The sequence below is a fragment of the Daucus carota genome, chromosome 5 (genome assembly GCF_001625215.2).
Source record: "Daucus carota subsp. sativus chromosome 5, DH1 v3.0, whole genome shotgun sequence".
NCBI classification, from domain to species: domain Eukaryota; kingdom Viridiplantae; phylum Streptophyta; class Magnoliopsida; order Apiales; family Apiaceae; genus Daucus; species Daucus carota.
In genome coordinates this window covers 31,870,322-31,885,467 of record NC_030385.2, presented here as the reverse complement: position 1 = coordinate 31,885,467, position 15,146 = coordinate 31,870,322, and the positions used below count along the sequence as shown (strand labels likewise).

The window sequence follows — 15,146 nt, the reverse complement described above, 5'->3', positions numbered from 1 at the left end:
ATAAAAAGTGAAAAAAAAGAATTACTAAGAGCAAGAAATATATCCAACAAGAAGAATTACAAAGAGCAAGAACTATATCCAACAAGATAGCGGTGTAATCTTTCAAACAAATCATGAGGACAGTATTTCCGAAAATCAGATTAGCAGGGAGCCATAGCTCAACATTAGTATCATTCTTTTATACAAAAGATACAATGTAGATCAGAGGTGAAAATTCCTCAGTGTCTCACAGATTTTCCTACACATGGTCAATTAAATTTAAAGGAATTGATTTGCCTGTACACCATTACCTTAGTAACAATGCACAGTAAAAGCTCTGCCCTGTACACTGTTACCGTAGTAACAATTAACCATAAAATTGAAACTTGATACCCTTATGTTAAGTCAATCACATTGTCATAAAGGGATTGGTCAGGTGTTACAACAGCTCGCTTCCCGATTTCTCCAAGAAAGCAACATTCTTTATCAACTGTATTGATAGCTGCAACATCTTGAGCAAAGTTGCAACTGGAACCAGCAGAAACCTGCACAGAATTTATAACATTTTAGTACAAACAACTTCATCCATTCCAACAATAATATTCTCTTTCATTTACCTAAATAAATATGCAGTGCACTATATGAAATTAATAAGAATTTCTTTTGCAAAGTTATTAACGGGATTTTATAGTGAAATTAAAATGCAATCATATATGAAGCACATGTTACTCACATCATATAAGATGTCTCCCAGCTTTAGTTTAATTGCCCCATTCTTGTAAACTAACATTTTCCCCATGTATCCTGCTGGTAAGTTTTCCAAATGTTCATTTTTCTTCCTTGATAGCATGGACCTGCCAATGATTTCCACCCCCTTTAAAGCAGGTGAAACACCATGTGAAATACCTGTACCCCCTTGGCCAACTTTCTCTTTTCCCTTTGCTTTAGCTAAAGCATCTGCTCCTCGCAATGGTGTTAAGCTTCTAGCAGTTTCTTGCTCCCTTCCAGTGCACAAAGCACTTTCACTCTCAGATATCTTTGAGTTGTCAACTGTAGCATCTGCACCAGCCCGACTCCTGAATAGTGGCAGATTAGGAGGAAGCTGGAAAAAAAGCATCTGGGTATCCTTGTTTTCAGTCTGTCAGACATACACAGAAAAGAATTCACAGTCTACCAAAATGAGTGCACAAGATACAAACATATAACCCGCATATGGTATGTATTCGATCCTACAACATGTTTCTTTTGGGGACATGCTTGGGGGGAGGGGGGTGGGGTGGGGGTGGGGTATTACTGACCAGCAACCCAAGCTCCGCAGCAGAATTTGTGAGCTCTTCATCATACTCCTTGGCAGGTCCACCTTCCCCAAATTCAGCTTGATCAAGAATTTCTTGCAAAAGGAAAAACATTTTTTAACGCACACAGATTTGCTATAGAAACTCAATGTTGCTACTTGGTCGGGAATCATTGCTACAGATGACTTTGTACACAACAGATATTATCTGACTGGAAAGAAACTTTCAATTATCTCTTTTTCCCTTCAAGGTAATAGGTTTGCAAAACCAATGTCATGAGATGTACTACAACTATGACACCATGGACCTCCATTCAAACATTATGCAAGGATTCAAAACTATTGATGCAAGAGTCACAACTTTGGGTCTCCAGCAAGGTTACCAGAAAATTGATAATATGTTTCGGATAATGATTAATTATAGATGTATCTAGGATACCAAAAAAAGACAGGTTCTTCAAAGCACTACTAGCATACCTGGATCTCCAGAATAAGGCCTCCTTAAGGGAAGAGTGACAGGATAAAATGAGTGGTTGTAATCCTGCCAGATATAAAAATAAAAAATCCTCAGCTAGTGAGTTTGGAGGAAAATGAAAAATGTTACAAAGAGTTGTTACCCAGGGCTCTATGTAATCCTTTTCAAGTTTCTGATGTGATGTATCAAAGCAGACTAATGGACCTCCTCCAGTTTCATCTGTGGCAGAATTTAAAAGGGAAGAAACAGTGTTTTGCTTGTAGCTTTGGGCGGAATCATGTAATACTAGATCCTCAGTTTTACTAAAAATTCCTTCCTTGGGCCTTCCCCATTTAGTTAAAGAAGTTGAAGTTTCAGATCTCCCACCAAAAGCAACATGCACTGATGCTGCAAGGTGAATCCAACTATGAGGCACAACCAGATATATGATAGGAACTACATTTAATATGAAAACAATTTGATAGGAATTCATCTGAGTCACACCTTACATTTTTACAAGTGTTACAAATTTTCATATCAACAGATTAGTAGCACAATAGCCACACACGAAAGTATACCATTATTGGTTTCCTAACCAATCTTTTACTAGAAATCTAATTTTATAATGGCTGTAAGCAAGGGAAGTAAATTCAATGCTTTAAAACTTGTTCTGCAGTCAAAGATAATAAAATTCATCACGGACCAATTTGGTTAATATCAAAACTCAAAAGTAACTAGAAACTCTACACAAAAATATACGTCAATTATATGCGCGACTATGACACAAGAACTGAACTGAACTCCATCATGAACATATGCAGCTAGGATGCACAATAAGCTCACACGACATTATGATTAGTCATTTAAAAATGATAGTTTGATAGTTAATTACATTTTTTGTCGACTTTAGGTTCTCGTTTTCCACGTCGCTCCTGCAGAAACAAGAAAATTAAATGATTAAATTAGTAAAAATGATGACAACAAATCCAGCCACAATGGTGCTCCAAATTCTGGAATTAACATGTTCAAGGAGATTATTATGTTTCTGAAACCGATTATGGTCCAGGCTAAACAAGCAACACACTATAAAAGTGAGCTCACTTGGTGAACACACAATTTTTATGTACTTGGTCAACTCTTGTTAGTTGTTATCAGAAATATATAAAACTAAATATAATCAATTCACAGAACCACATGATGACCCCTAGCCCAGTTGGTCCAGCTAGTCCAACAAAAACTCACATAAACACCAAGTCACAGGTTCAAAACACCCCAACAACAAAATTCTCCCTATTTTATCTATAATAGAATTTTAAAAAGTGAAAGGATAAAAGTTTACATTGGCTCTACGAAAGAGTGCTTGTGCAGCTTCCTCATCCCTTGCATCAATCTCTTCCTCCCTGCAAATACAATTTACATCATACTCCTAATAATAACTAATATTAACTTAAATATAAAATCATCGAAATACATTAGTCTTAAATTCGGAAATAAAAATAGATATGGTCAGAGTTCGAGTCTCGCTTTAACCGCTCGAGAGTTTGAGTCTCAGTTAAATAAATACCAAAAAATATGTATACATACAAGCTTATATTATATAGACAGATGGAAGGAAAAGAGAAGACGGACGTTTTAGGGGCAACGGGGAGCTTACGACGAGGAGGAGGTCCTTTAGGAGCAAATTTGACCTGTAAAACACAACAATTTCATTAAATTCTGGTGATTTAAGCATCAAAATTAGAAGAAAAATCAAGTAATAAAATGATGACTGATTAGTGCAGTAGTAGTAGTTATGAATCACAGACCTTTCTTGCTTTAGGTTTTGAAGGACTACCGTCGAGATCCATGGCTGTTTTCCGGTAATTGATCTCCGATCTGTGAGAAAGCTAGGGTTAGGTTAGAAACGGGAAGGAAAAAAAAAAAAGAACCGTGGGGAGTCGAACCTGGACTGGTGCTGCGATAAAACGATATCTATCCAGTTGACCACAAGTGAATTTATAAAATTTGATGTAATATATAGTTTTAATAGTTTTTCCTGGAGATGAGTCCCATAGAGAGTAAATAACTAAATATTAGTCCCTTTTTCAGATTTGTTGTTTATAGGTTTGGTACTTTGGTTCGATTTCGATTATTATGATTATTGAGTTTGTTTATCTTGCGAACTTTATTAATTGTTGATATAATAATTTATATAAAGGAAAATAGATTTTTTTACCACTCAATTTATTGTGTTTTTAGAAACTTACCACCCAACTAATTCTTTTTTCCTTTTATTCACTAATGTTAGGTTTGGTTTTGTTTTTAACCACCAATTTAGATTCGGATTTGATTACTAGCATTATGATAAATTTTATTATCACTAAATTTATTGTGTCTTTAGAAACTAACCACTCAACTATAATTTTTTTTTTACTCACTAATGTTAGGTTCAGCTTTTTTTTGTCACTGAAGTTAGGTTCGGATTTGATTATTAGCATTACATTTTCTATGCAGCATTATTAAGATATAGTAGTAGTCTGTAATGTTTTGATGATTTGATATATGTTTGTATCTTTATATATAGTACTTTTTAGGTCTTCAAGGTTGTTTACCTTGGTTGATAAGAATTTTACACGTATTTTATGACTTTTAAAAGATGTAGTTTAGTAAATAATTTTTTTTTCTTCCGAATGAAAATTCAGCGTTTAAATTTTTACACAGAAAAAAAATACCAAAATAAATTATGAAACTATGTTTAATAAGAGTCTTAAATAACTGTTAAGCAGTCGAAAAGACTGTAAACTAATGAGAGGGACGGAGGGAGTAATAATAACACAAAATGATGCATTATAGAGGACAATCATCGAAAATTAAGTTTATTTCTCTATTTATTTATTTTGAAAATTGTAATAAGATAAAGTTATTAAAATTTTTGAAGATAAATTTAAGAGAGATCTTAGACTGAGCTAGTCCATTGAAACTTTAATAGCGAAAGATGATGCATCATATCACTCAAATACACTTTATCTTATGAGAGAGGGAGAATTGTTAGGAGTCATTGATTTTATATTCATGATTTATTGAATTTTCAGAATTCTAATTACGATTTTTTCTGATTTTAATTTTTCGTCGGCTTATTTTATATTATTATTATTGCTATATATAAAGATATAAATATATGACACATTATCAAAATATTACATACTAGCACTATGTATAAATGATACTACAAAAAATTATCATAATGCTAGTAATCAAATCCGAACCTAAGTTGGTGGCTAAAAACAAAACAAAACCTAACATTAGCGAGTAAATGGAAAAAAAATTTAGTTGGATGGTAAGTTTCTAAAAACACAATAAGTTCAGTGGCAAAAAAATCTATTTTCCCTTTATATAATTTTATATTTGGTAACAATAGATTTTAGTAAAAATGGAAGACCGTAATTTGTGTACGAAAGTATATATTAAACTAGTTTTTATATAATTATATTTTTTTTGAATAAAAATAAATATAATAACATGACTTCCACACACTTAATTTAATTATAATGCATTCAATTGTCAATCACATGAAATTTGAAAATAATTTAACTATTAGAGGTCGATAGAGTCTTGAAATATATTTTGTTATGTAATTATAATGATAACTTGTTTACTTGATTATTACTAATACAATACAATGTAAATTATTAGGAATCAGCTATAGCACTATTTCTTTTGACATAATTTTTAAATTTAAATTTAAAAATAAAATTTTTTTGAAGAGGCCATGAGATACTCTGAATATACTTTGCCTCATTACCTGCATATCTCTCACAGTACAACCCTCGTCAATATTTCTTCCCTGCTTTTGTTACCACAATTTTCGCTCAGTGCAATATCTGGTCCTTTTCTTGACCAGATACGGAGATATTTGAGTACTGGGGAGACGAATACAATTTTCTTCGAGTCATTGCTATAGTTGCATGTTTAATATTTAATGCATGGTTAAAACATACTCCCTCCGTCCCATCAGGTGCTTTACTTTACTTTTTGGCACGCATTTTAAGGCTCCTATAAAGTATACTTACATTTTATATATAACTTTTAAAAAATTATTGAAAAAAAGTTTGATGTCTAAACTTTTATTCAGAAAAAAAATAATTTAAAAAAATATTATTCACCTATCCTTTATAAGAACCTCAAAATGCGTGTAAACAGTGAACGTAAACTACCTGGTGGGACGATGAGAGTACTACCTAACATAGTGGTTGATCAAATATTTGTTTTTACATATACAAAGAAAGAACAAATGCACATACTGTTAGGTTAAAGGAGTCGAGCCGAGCCGAACTCTAGAGTGCTCGTGTATTGTTTGTTAAAAAATTAACGAACTCGAGCTCGATCTTGGATCGAGCCAAAAATATTATTTGAGGATCGACTCATTAAGGAATAACTCTGTTCACGAACGGCTCGTGAACCGCTCACGAACATGTCTCACGAGCTTTTGCTCACGAACTGCTCATTAACTTACGCTCACGAACATGTCTCTCGAATTTTTGCTCACAACTGCTTATTAATTTTGTTCACGGGCTTGTTTAATAAACTTTGCTAACAAGCTAGCTTATACTTATAAATTTATTTATGAGCTTGCTTGTTATTTAACTTAATTAAAAAAAATAAATTAAAATTCTAACAATATTTTAATTTATACTCTAAGGAATCATAAATTCATAATAAACTATGTTTACGAGCTAGTTCACGAACTACGCTCACGAGCCAAGTTCACGAACTATGTTCACGAACTCATAATTCGAACTTGTTCGCGAACTCTACTGTACTTAAGTTCAGCTCATTTATAAAACGAACCTTTAAATTATGCTCAAGAACGATTCGTTCATAAATCGAACCGAACACCGAGTGGACGAGTGGTTCTCATTTACAGCCCTACATACTATCATCTCATAACGCATTAAAGTGACAAACACCTCTTTATTAAAACATAAACGGGCATGGACTTGATTTGCTCAAGTACTTCCAACTTACAATCTAGTACCACAGTCACATAATCATAAACTAAAGTTACATGTTGTGTCAAACACAAGACACTTAGAAACATCACACCGTTTCATTATTTCGAACTCTCGTCTCCTTGCTAAAAAGAATGATCATTTTTCCCCTGCTTGATGCAGAGACACAGTACAATTCTTTTCTCGGGACGTGATTTAACATACTAACTATACATAATTGCTAGGCTGCTGGATTTTATCCAGCACGGATGGGGGTCAAAGAAAATTGACCACGGAACGATAGGTGGCACCAGGTTTCCAGCCTACTGGAATCACATTCTTTGCGACTATTGTCTGTTCTGTATACTGAGAGGTTAATTGGATTGACAATGGAGGTTTTAATTCTCCGCCAGCATCGAGCTTCCAAACTGCGCCCCAGGATTGTTGCATTCCCCTCCATTCAGTTGTGATTACCTGGCCATTAGTACTCGAGGTTTTTGATGAGGAGGTGGTTTCCATTAGGCCAACCGCGCCAATATCACCATCTCCTTCCTCAAACTCAACCACGAATGCAATGTAATTAGAGTTTGATCCCTGGTCAACGTGGAATGCTATGTTTGTCCCAGCATAATCACACGCAACACTGCAATTAAAGTCACAGGTCAGGTCTAAGATATTGTAGATAAGCTGAGTATAGTGTGTGATTGCTGGATGCAAGAAAATAGTTAATTACCGAGCAAATCTGATTTCTAAAATTCCAGCATCTCGGAGATGTTTCTCCTGACCAGGAATGGCCATGGCACCAAATGATGTTCCACTTAAATCGAAATGAGCTTTCTCGGTTGTGCATCCAGGGCAAAAGTCAGTAATCACAACTCTTGCTGGCTTGCCTGAGCAAGAAGGGTGTTTGGTACATTTCACCTACAACATTCAACAGTTTTCTCAACCACTATAACAGACTCAAGCACTGAACTATAAATATTGAATATTTTGCCATCATTCAGGTGAATACTACTCCCTCAGTCAAAACAATTTCTTTACACGCTATATATCCAATTTTTTACATTTCAATTTTTACCAACTATATATACAAAAATCAACTATCCCACTACTTTTACATATTTTTTTAACTTCCGTGCCCACACAAATGTAAACATTTGGATTGTACAAAATGATAATATTTATATAAGGCAAGTCAACGTTGTTAAGATAAAGCAAATTAGCTGATGTAAGTAAATTATATTTTTCATGCATTATTTGTAATGTTTTGTTATGTGTAGCCAAGTACCTGATAGCAAGCTCCACATTCCTTGCCAGAATTGTACAGGGAAGGGCCAATTCCAGTAATCATTGAAGAAAAAGGTGGTTGAGACACTAAATCCCCATATCCACATGATCCTCCTGCATGTACATAATAGTGTTAGATTATCCATGCACATATAACAGAGGTCGAGGGTTCAAGGCTCAGTCAAGTTGACAGCGGTACTCAAAAAGTAGTCAATGTAGCTAAAACAGAATGAAAATTACCATCGCTTCCGGCGCCTTGAGGGCTGCCGTACCATGTTGCACCAGCAGTGGACCAGTGAGTGGCTACAGTGGACAAGTTAAAATGTCTTGCTCTGATCCCATAGCACAAGTTAAAATTAAGACTACAGAAAACCAGCAAGCACAATGTGTAAACAATGAAGAAATGTGGTAAATTCGAAACTGAAAAGAGCACAGGGGAAACATTAGTAGCCATAGTTATATCTGCTAGCCAAGTAGCTCCTCTGCTCTAAGTTAGTTGTGACATTGCAGTGTTGAATTCACTGTAATATATAGACGAAAAGCATGTGCCCTGTTGCTATCACATACAAATTCAATAATATTGAGTAAATTAAAAATACAAAGAAAATGGTTGAACGAAAAGTTACCCCATGTTCGTTGTTTTTCATAGGCTTGTTTTGTGGCGTCAGTCCGTCACAAAATTTTGGCGTTATCGCTGGCTTTACTGAGCAGTCGTGTATGAAGAACATGCATGTCACCATTGAATCTGCCACAACTTGGGGGCAATTCTGTTCAGCTTGAGAACTTGGTTTCAAATTACTACAAGGATTCTAGTATCCGAAGTTCATCCATAAGGTTGTGATTAAAATTACCATCATAAGTACACGTACGTATCTAATCTCTTCAGATTATGTGATCGATCATTAGTGTGCAAGTACAGCTAAAATAATCATGGTACTGTCAAGTTGCGAATTGATTAGCTAGTGAGAAGAGATCATAATTAACAAAAAATTAATCAGAGTGCTAAAGACTATTTACAGTTATCCAAATCACTAAACAGATATATCATGGATTATTCTCAAAAAGGATATATCATGGATTTTGACAAATTATAAATTTTGCCTTATGATGCGTTTTGAAGGGCCGTGAGCCCGTGATCAATATATTTGAGAGTATGTCAATATATTTAACAGCAAAAATGTTTTGATGATGTTGATGTAAATGCAGGATTAGGTCGAAAAAGATGACACGTGAAGTTGGGAAGAAAGTTTGAATTAACTAGCATTTTTCTATATTCAATATTTGGTATTGAAATTTAGCATGCGAGATTTGGGTACTTAATCAATACTTTAATCCCCAATGTCTTGGTATTATGGTTTAATTTCCTCGTGCAGAGTCATAAAGCCACTAAACAAGTACTAAAACCAGAGAAAGATGAGAAATTGTCGGCAGAGGTGGGCATATAAAATCCTTCAATGAAACGTTCAAACTCAACAAGTCAACTTTTGGACAAAAATTCTGCGATTCTGCCGTTGATGGAGGTTATAAGTCGTTATTGTGCGCATTTCCCTCCATTGGTAGTTAATACTACTCTATGTATGGGTTTATCAAAACGACATTCATGCATGGTATTGTGATAATATAAATTTATAATTTCTGTTATTTTACTTGTATGACTTTTGGTTTAAAGGGCAATAAAACGAATTATTGTTGAGTTTCTTGGATTTTTATGCCGAAACCATTATCTTAAATAATATTAACAATCTCGTTGATATTGAGATCTCACCCACCGAATCTTTTCCTCTCTCGTTTCTCTGTCAACAAATATTCATGGCCTTCATTTTTGTCAGCAAATATTTTTAAAAATATTTAATATTAATATATCTGTGATCGTATTTAGATTTGGACACTGATGGTGAAGTTTTCTCAGCGAAAAATATTTGTTTTAGCAAATTATTGTACTTACAGAAGTTCTATTTTTATTTTTAGATGTACACAATTGTACAGCCCATTTTTACAACCAACAAATCATGATCGTTGGTTGGGTGAGATCTACGGTGCTGGTTGCGTACATCAGTGACTTAAAGTCACTGATCAGTGACTTTATATCACTGATGTCCCCTCCATAATTCATTTTCCTATCATACCCTTACCGCATTAATAACAACAGTGAGTTCAAGTCCCTGATGGTGTATATATTAATAACAACAGTGAGTTCAAGTCCCTGATGGTGTATACATTAATAACAACAGTGAGTTCAAGTCCCTGATGTATACAGTGTTATTTACATTTTTACTAAATGATCCATACTTACGGATGTTGAGGTCTAAATGTATCAGTGATATTATATGAATTTCAGAAGAAAAAAATAACTCTATTTGTATTGAGATTTTAGCAGTCAAGTAGTGGTTTGTTTGACTTGTACAATTATCGTGTACTTTATCATGTATTACTGCTTACATTTTTTTAAAAAATATTTTTGGATGATCCAACCGTACGGATGTCAAGATTTATATATTTTGATGATATTAAAAAAAATTCAGAAAAATATAATTTTATCTGGATTGAGATTTCAGTAGTCAACTAGTGTTTTGAGTTGTATTAGTATCTAGTGTTTTATCATGTATAACTGCTTACATTTTTTTAAAAATATTTCTGGATGATTCAACCGTACGGATGTGGAGATTTATATATTTTGATGATATAAAATAAATTTCATAAAAAAATAATTTTACTTCGATGGAGAGTTTAGCAGTCAACTAGTGGTTTGACTTGTACTAGCATATAGTGTTTTATCATGTATTACAGCTTACATTTTTTAAGAAATATTTCTGGATGATCCACCGTACGGATGTGAAGATTTATATATTTTGATGTTATTATAAAAGTTTCAGAAAAAAATAATTATATTTGGATGGATAGTTTAGCAGTCAACTAGTGGTTTACCTTATCTAGTGTTTTATCATGTATTACTGCTAACATTTTTTTTAAAAATATTTTTGGATGATACAACCGTACGGATGTCAAGATTTATATATTTTGGTGATATTAAAAAAGTTTCAGAAAAAAATAATTTTATTTGGATGGAGAGTTTGGCAGTCAACTAGTGGTTTGACTTGTACTTACATCTAGTGTTTTATCATGTATTACAGCTTACATTTTTTAAAAACTATTTCTGGATGATCCAACCGTACGGATGTGAAGATTTATATATTTTGATGATATTAAAAAGGTTTCAGGAAAAAAATAATTTTATTTGGATGGAGAGCTTAGCAGTCAACTAGTGGTTTGACTTGTATAAGCATTTAGTGTTTTATCATGTATTACTGCTTACATTTTTTTAAAAATATTTTTGGATGATCCAACCGTACGGATGTCAACATTTATATATTTTGATGATATTAAAAAAAATTTAGAAAAATATAATTTTATTTGGAGTGAGATTTCAGTAGTCAACTAGTGTTTTGAGTTGTACTATTATCTCGATTTTTATCATGTATAATTATATTTTTCATTTTTAAATAATTATTTAAAAATAATTGTTCATTTTTACAAAATTGCTAATTTTTGAATTTTTTAAAAATAATTATATAAAGAATTACGAAAATTTTTGAACCTTATAGTTCTAAGAAGATCTTTTTATTCTCTACAACTTTCGTTCTTTAAGTTTTTCCGAAAAATATCGTTTAGATGGTCAAAAAATTTAAATAAAAGTCTGATTTTAATTAAATATAATTAAATTTCCCAAAATGCCCCTGCAAAAATTAACGGTAACGGCAAAATTTAACGGAAAGGGCGCAAAGTGTCTACGGGCTAAAAGTCTGGGGATGCAAAGTGTATTTTCAAAAATTATTAGATGTAATGTGTAATAAGCCGAAACCAAAGGGGTGCCAATTGCAATTAACTCAAATCGTTTATTATAACGTACCTGGAATCACATACATATTGCGGCTTCGCTTAGAAAATGTTTTGAGAGTGTAAAATGTAAATGCTGTTAAAAAGATAGTTGTGCTATTTAGAAAATGTGTCAGTAAAGAAAAGGGTTGTTAGAGCAACTCCAGCAGCTTCCCTATTTCATATCTTAAGTCCAATTATAAGGAATGTGACATAAATTAGTGCTCCAGCAGTGTCTTAGAGGTGCCTTAAATCACTAGGATCCTCCTTCCATGCCTTATTAATAAGGCACCACTAGCCATGCCTTATTTGATTTCTTTAATAAAAAAATCATTTCTCTCTCTTATTGTCATTTATTTTCTCTCTCTTCCTTCCATCTTTTATCAATCTCTTTCCAAATTTATTATTATTATAATAATAAGGAATGAATTATAGGGATCATTGTTGGAGTTGAAATACAAAATCTTGTCCTAAATCACTAGGATTCAATATTTTATAATATTTATAAGGAAGACACTAAGACACTGCTGGAGATGCTCTTAACTTGTTATAAAAATTATATTAATTATTTATTAATTTTTGTAATATTTGTATATTTATTTATAATATTATATTGGACTCGCTCTAATAAATAAAAAGAAAAATATTATTTGGACAAAGCTTATTAAGTGGTGCGTCTACTTTCTGGGCTCCAACAAGATTCTTAAGTCTCACCAACTATCTAAAATTGTAATCACTTCACCTCCAGCTCCGAGTGCTGTTATTACCAGAACGGTCTCTTTGGAATAAATTTATTGCATGCATGTATTAACCCTATTTTCGAGCAGGATATATCAAATTCAATTTGGTTGATTAAGCACACTTGTTTTGATGTTTTATTACAACATCAGTCCAATCATTGATAAAGAAGTGTAGTTTGTATATAGATAGACTAGTCAGACTTGGACACCACTTATATCTCCCACTCTCTTGTAATAAGAGCAATAAGAAGTTGCCCGCATATCTACTTTCTGATCCTGAGAATTGTGTGGTAGCTAGAATAATAAAGATCTACTGGTAGATACCATGGCAGTGGGCATGGCCATGAAAGCTGATCAAGTTGGGCAGTACAACTACAGCAAAAAGATCACACTCTTTGTTGTATTGTCATGTATGGTTGCTTCCATGGGTGGTATCCTCTTTGGCTATGACATTGGAATTTCAGGTTCATGCTTATTTTCTCTATAGGCTTTAAATTTTAAAGATTGGAACACATTCTTGAAATCTATTTCCATTTACCTAAGAAAGTATTGCAATTTGATTTACGGAAACAGTGTTAAAATACATTATGATATATCCTGGTAAGCCTTCTCCTAACACCTTGAGATTTTGGGAGAATTGGTCACTTAACAAACAGAACAAGTAATTAAGCTCAAATGTTATTTGCATGTTTGGAAAAAGGTTAGTCAAAGTGTCATGCACTGAAACAGAGACTCTAAATAATTTTATGTATGATAAGGAGTTGATTTTGAAATGATTGTGATGCGAATTTGGTGAAGGTGGAGTAACATCAATGGATTCATTTCTGAAGAAGTTCTTCCCAGAGGTGTACAGGAGAATGAAAGAAGACAAGGAAGTTAGCAATTATTGCAAGTTTGAGAGTGAGCTTTTGACCTCTTTCACATCATCTCTCTACATAGCTGGCCTTGTGGCATCCTTTGTGGCTTCAATCATAAATGATTCATTTGGTCGTAAGCCAACCATTATAATTGCTGGAATTGCGTTTTTAGCTGGTTCAGGCTTTGGCGGTTGGGGTTATAATGTCTACATACTCATTCTTGGCCGTGTTTTGCTTGGAATTGGAGTTGGTTTTGCTAATCAGGTAACACTACTCATTTCTGATCTTACTTTCTTTGTTTGATGAATAATAGTCTTACTCTTTAATTACACTGTTGTTGATTCTAATAATATGTGATAAATTTGAATGCATTATAACTTATATTTGCAAAATTGGTACTGCCAAGCAATTTTTTCTTCTTTTTGCATAAAAAATTTGTCCTCTTCATTCATGAATGTTTCCAATATTTTCTGCAGTCTGTCCCATTATATCTCTCAGAAATGGCACCTCCAAATTTAAGAGGCGCAATAAATATTGGATTTCAGTTCTGTGTGGGCATCGGAGTTTTAATGGCTAATCTTATCAATTATGGAACTCAAAAAATTGAGGCAGGTTGGGGGTGGCGAATATCACTGGCAATGGCTGCAGCCCCAGCATTAGTATTAACAATAGGTGCAATTTTCTTACCAGAAACACCAAACAGCTTAATTCAGCGTGGAGCTGATCAGAAAAAGACCAAGCTAATGCTACAAAAAGTTAGAGGCACAGATGATGTTCAAGCTGAATTAAATGATCTCATCGATGCAAGCAACAATACAAAAACAATTAAAAAGCCATTCAGAAACATACTAAAGAGCAACTACAGGCCTCAACTCGTCATGGCAATTGCAATTCCATTTTTCCAACAGGTAACCGGTATCAATGTAATTGCCTTCTATGCACCAATCTTGTTTCGGACAATTGGCTTAGGTGAAAGTGCATCATTAATGTCTGCTGTGGTGACGGGTTGTGTAGGGATTGTCACAACATTCTTGTCAATGCTGAGTGTTGATAGACTGGGGCGTCGCACATTATTCATGTTCGGGGGGGTTATAATGTTGGTTTCGCAAATTATGGTAGGAGCAGTACTAGCTGCTAAACTAGGGGATGAAGGTGGAATCAGCAAAGGCTGGTCATACATAGTTCTAATATTGATATGTGTATATGTAGCTGGTTTTGGTTGGTCATGGGGACCATTAGGATGGTTAGTTCCAAGTGAGATATTTCCACTAGAGATAAGATCAGCAGGTCAAAGTATAACTGTGGCTGTAGGATTTTTGTTTACTTTTATAATTGCTCAAACATTTTTGGCCATGCTTTGTCACTTCAAGTCTGGGATCTTCTTCTTTTTCGGAGGCTGGGTGCTCGTGATGACACTGTTTGTCCACTTTTTGTTGCCCGAGACTAAAAATGTGCCAATTGAACAAATGGAGAGAGTGTGGAAGGGACACTGGTTTTGGAAGAATGTAGTCGGAGGAGACAAGTATAATGAAGTTACTTGAACATATGATGTATTTTGTTTATAACTTTGAGATTCTGTAAAAAATTTGATACAGGATTATACTATACAATGAAAAGAATCAAAGTTCCTGATGATTTTTACAGAAGAATGTATATTAAGTCATTCTATGTGCTTAATTTGGTATCAGGCATCAG

At 33.7% G+C, this 15,146-nt stretch overlaps 3 protein-coding genes across 3 annotated transcripts; 1 reads left to right on the top strand and 2 right to left on the bottom strand.

The window, feature by feature from the left end:
* Window positions 1-77: 77 nt before the first annotated feature.
* On the bottom strand, window positions 78-3,724 carry LOC108220512 (DNA-directed RNA polymerase III subunit rpc4). Its single transcript, XM_017394302.2, has 10 exons — window positions 3,671-3,724; window positions 3,533-3,602; window positions 3,357-3,415; window positions 3,067-3,127; window positions 2,620-2,659; window positions 1,891-2,135; window positions 1,751-1,814; window positions 1,278-1,369; window positions 713-1,117; window positions 78-524 (listed from the first exon to the last, which is right to left on the bottom strand). Exons 2-10 carry the CDS (start codon window positions 3,572-3,574, stop codon window positions 375-377), a joined length of 1,158 nt encoding a protein of 385 aa, XP_017249791.1. The 5' UTR covers window positions 3,575-3,602; window positions 3,671-3,724; the 3' UTR covers window positions 78-374.
* Window positions 3,725-6,657: 2,933 nt separating this feature from the next.
* LOC108222209 (putative expansin-B2) lies at window positions 6,658-8,489 on the bottom strand. Its single transcript, XM_017396115.2, has 4 exons — window positions 8,222-8,489; window positions 7,983-8,095; window positions 7,428-7,615; window positions 6,658-7,337 (listed from the first exon to the last, which is right to left on the bottom strand). The coding sequence occupies exons 1-4, from the start codon at window positions 8,433-8,435 to the stop codon at window positions 6,971-6,973; spliced, it is 882 nt and encodes a 293-aa protein (XP_017251604.1). The 5' UTR covers window positions 8,436-8,489; the 3' UTR covers window positions 6,658-6,970.
* A 4,174-nt stretch (window positions 8,490-12,663) lies between these two features.
* Window positions 12,664-15,086, top strand: LOC108219715 (hexose carrier protein HEX6). Its single transcript, XM_017393218.2, has 3 exons — window positions 12,664-13,058; window positions 13,393-13,715; window positions 13,928-15,086. The coding sequence occupies exons 1-3, from the start codon at window positions 12,920-12,922 to the stop codon at window positions 14,990-14,992; spliced, it is 1,527 nt and encodes a 508-aa protein (XP_017248707.1). The 5' UTR covers window positions 12,664-12,919; the 3' UTR covers window positions 14,993-15,086.
* Window positions 15,087-15,146: the final 60 nt, after the last annotated feature.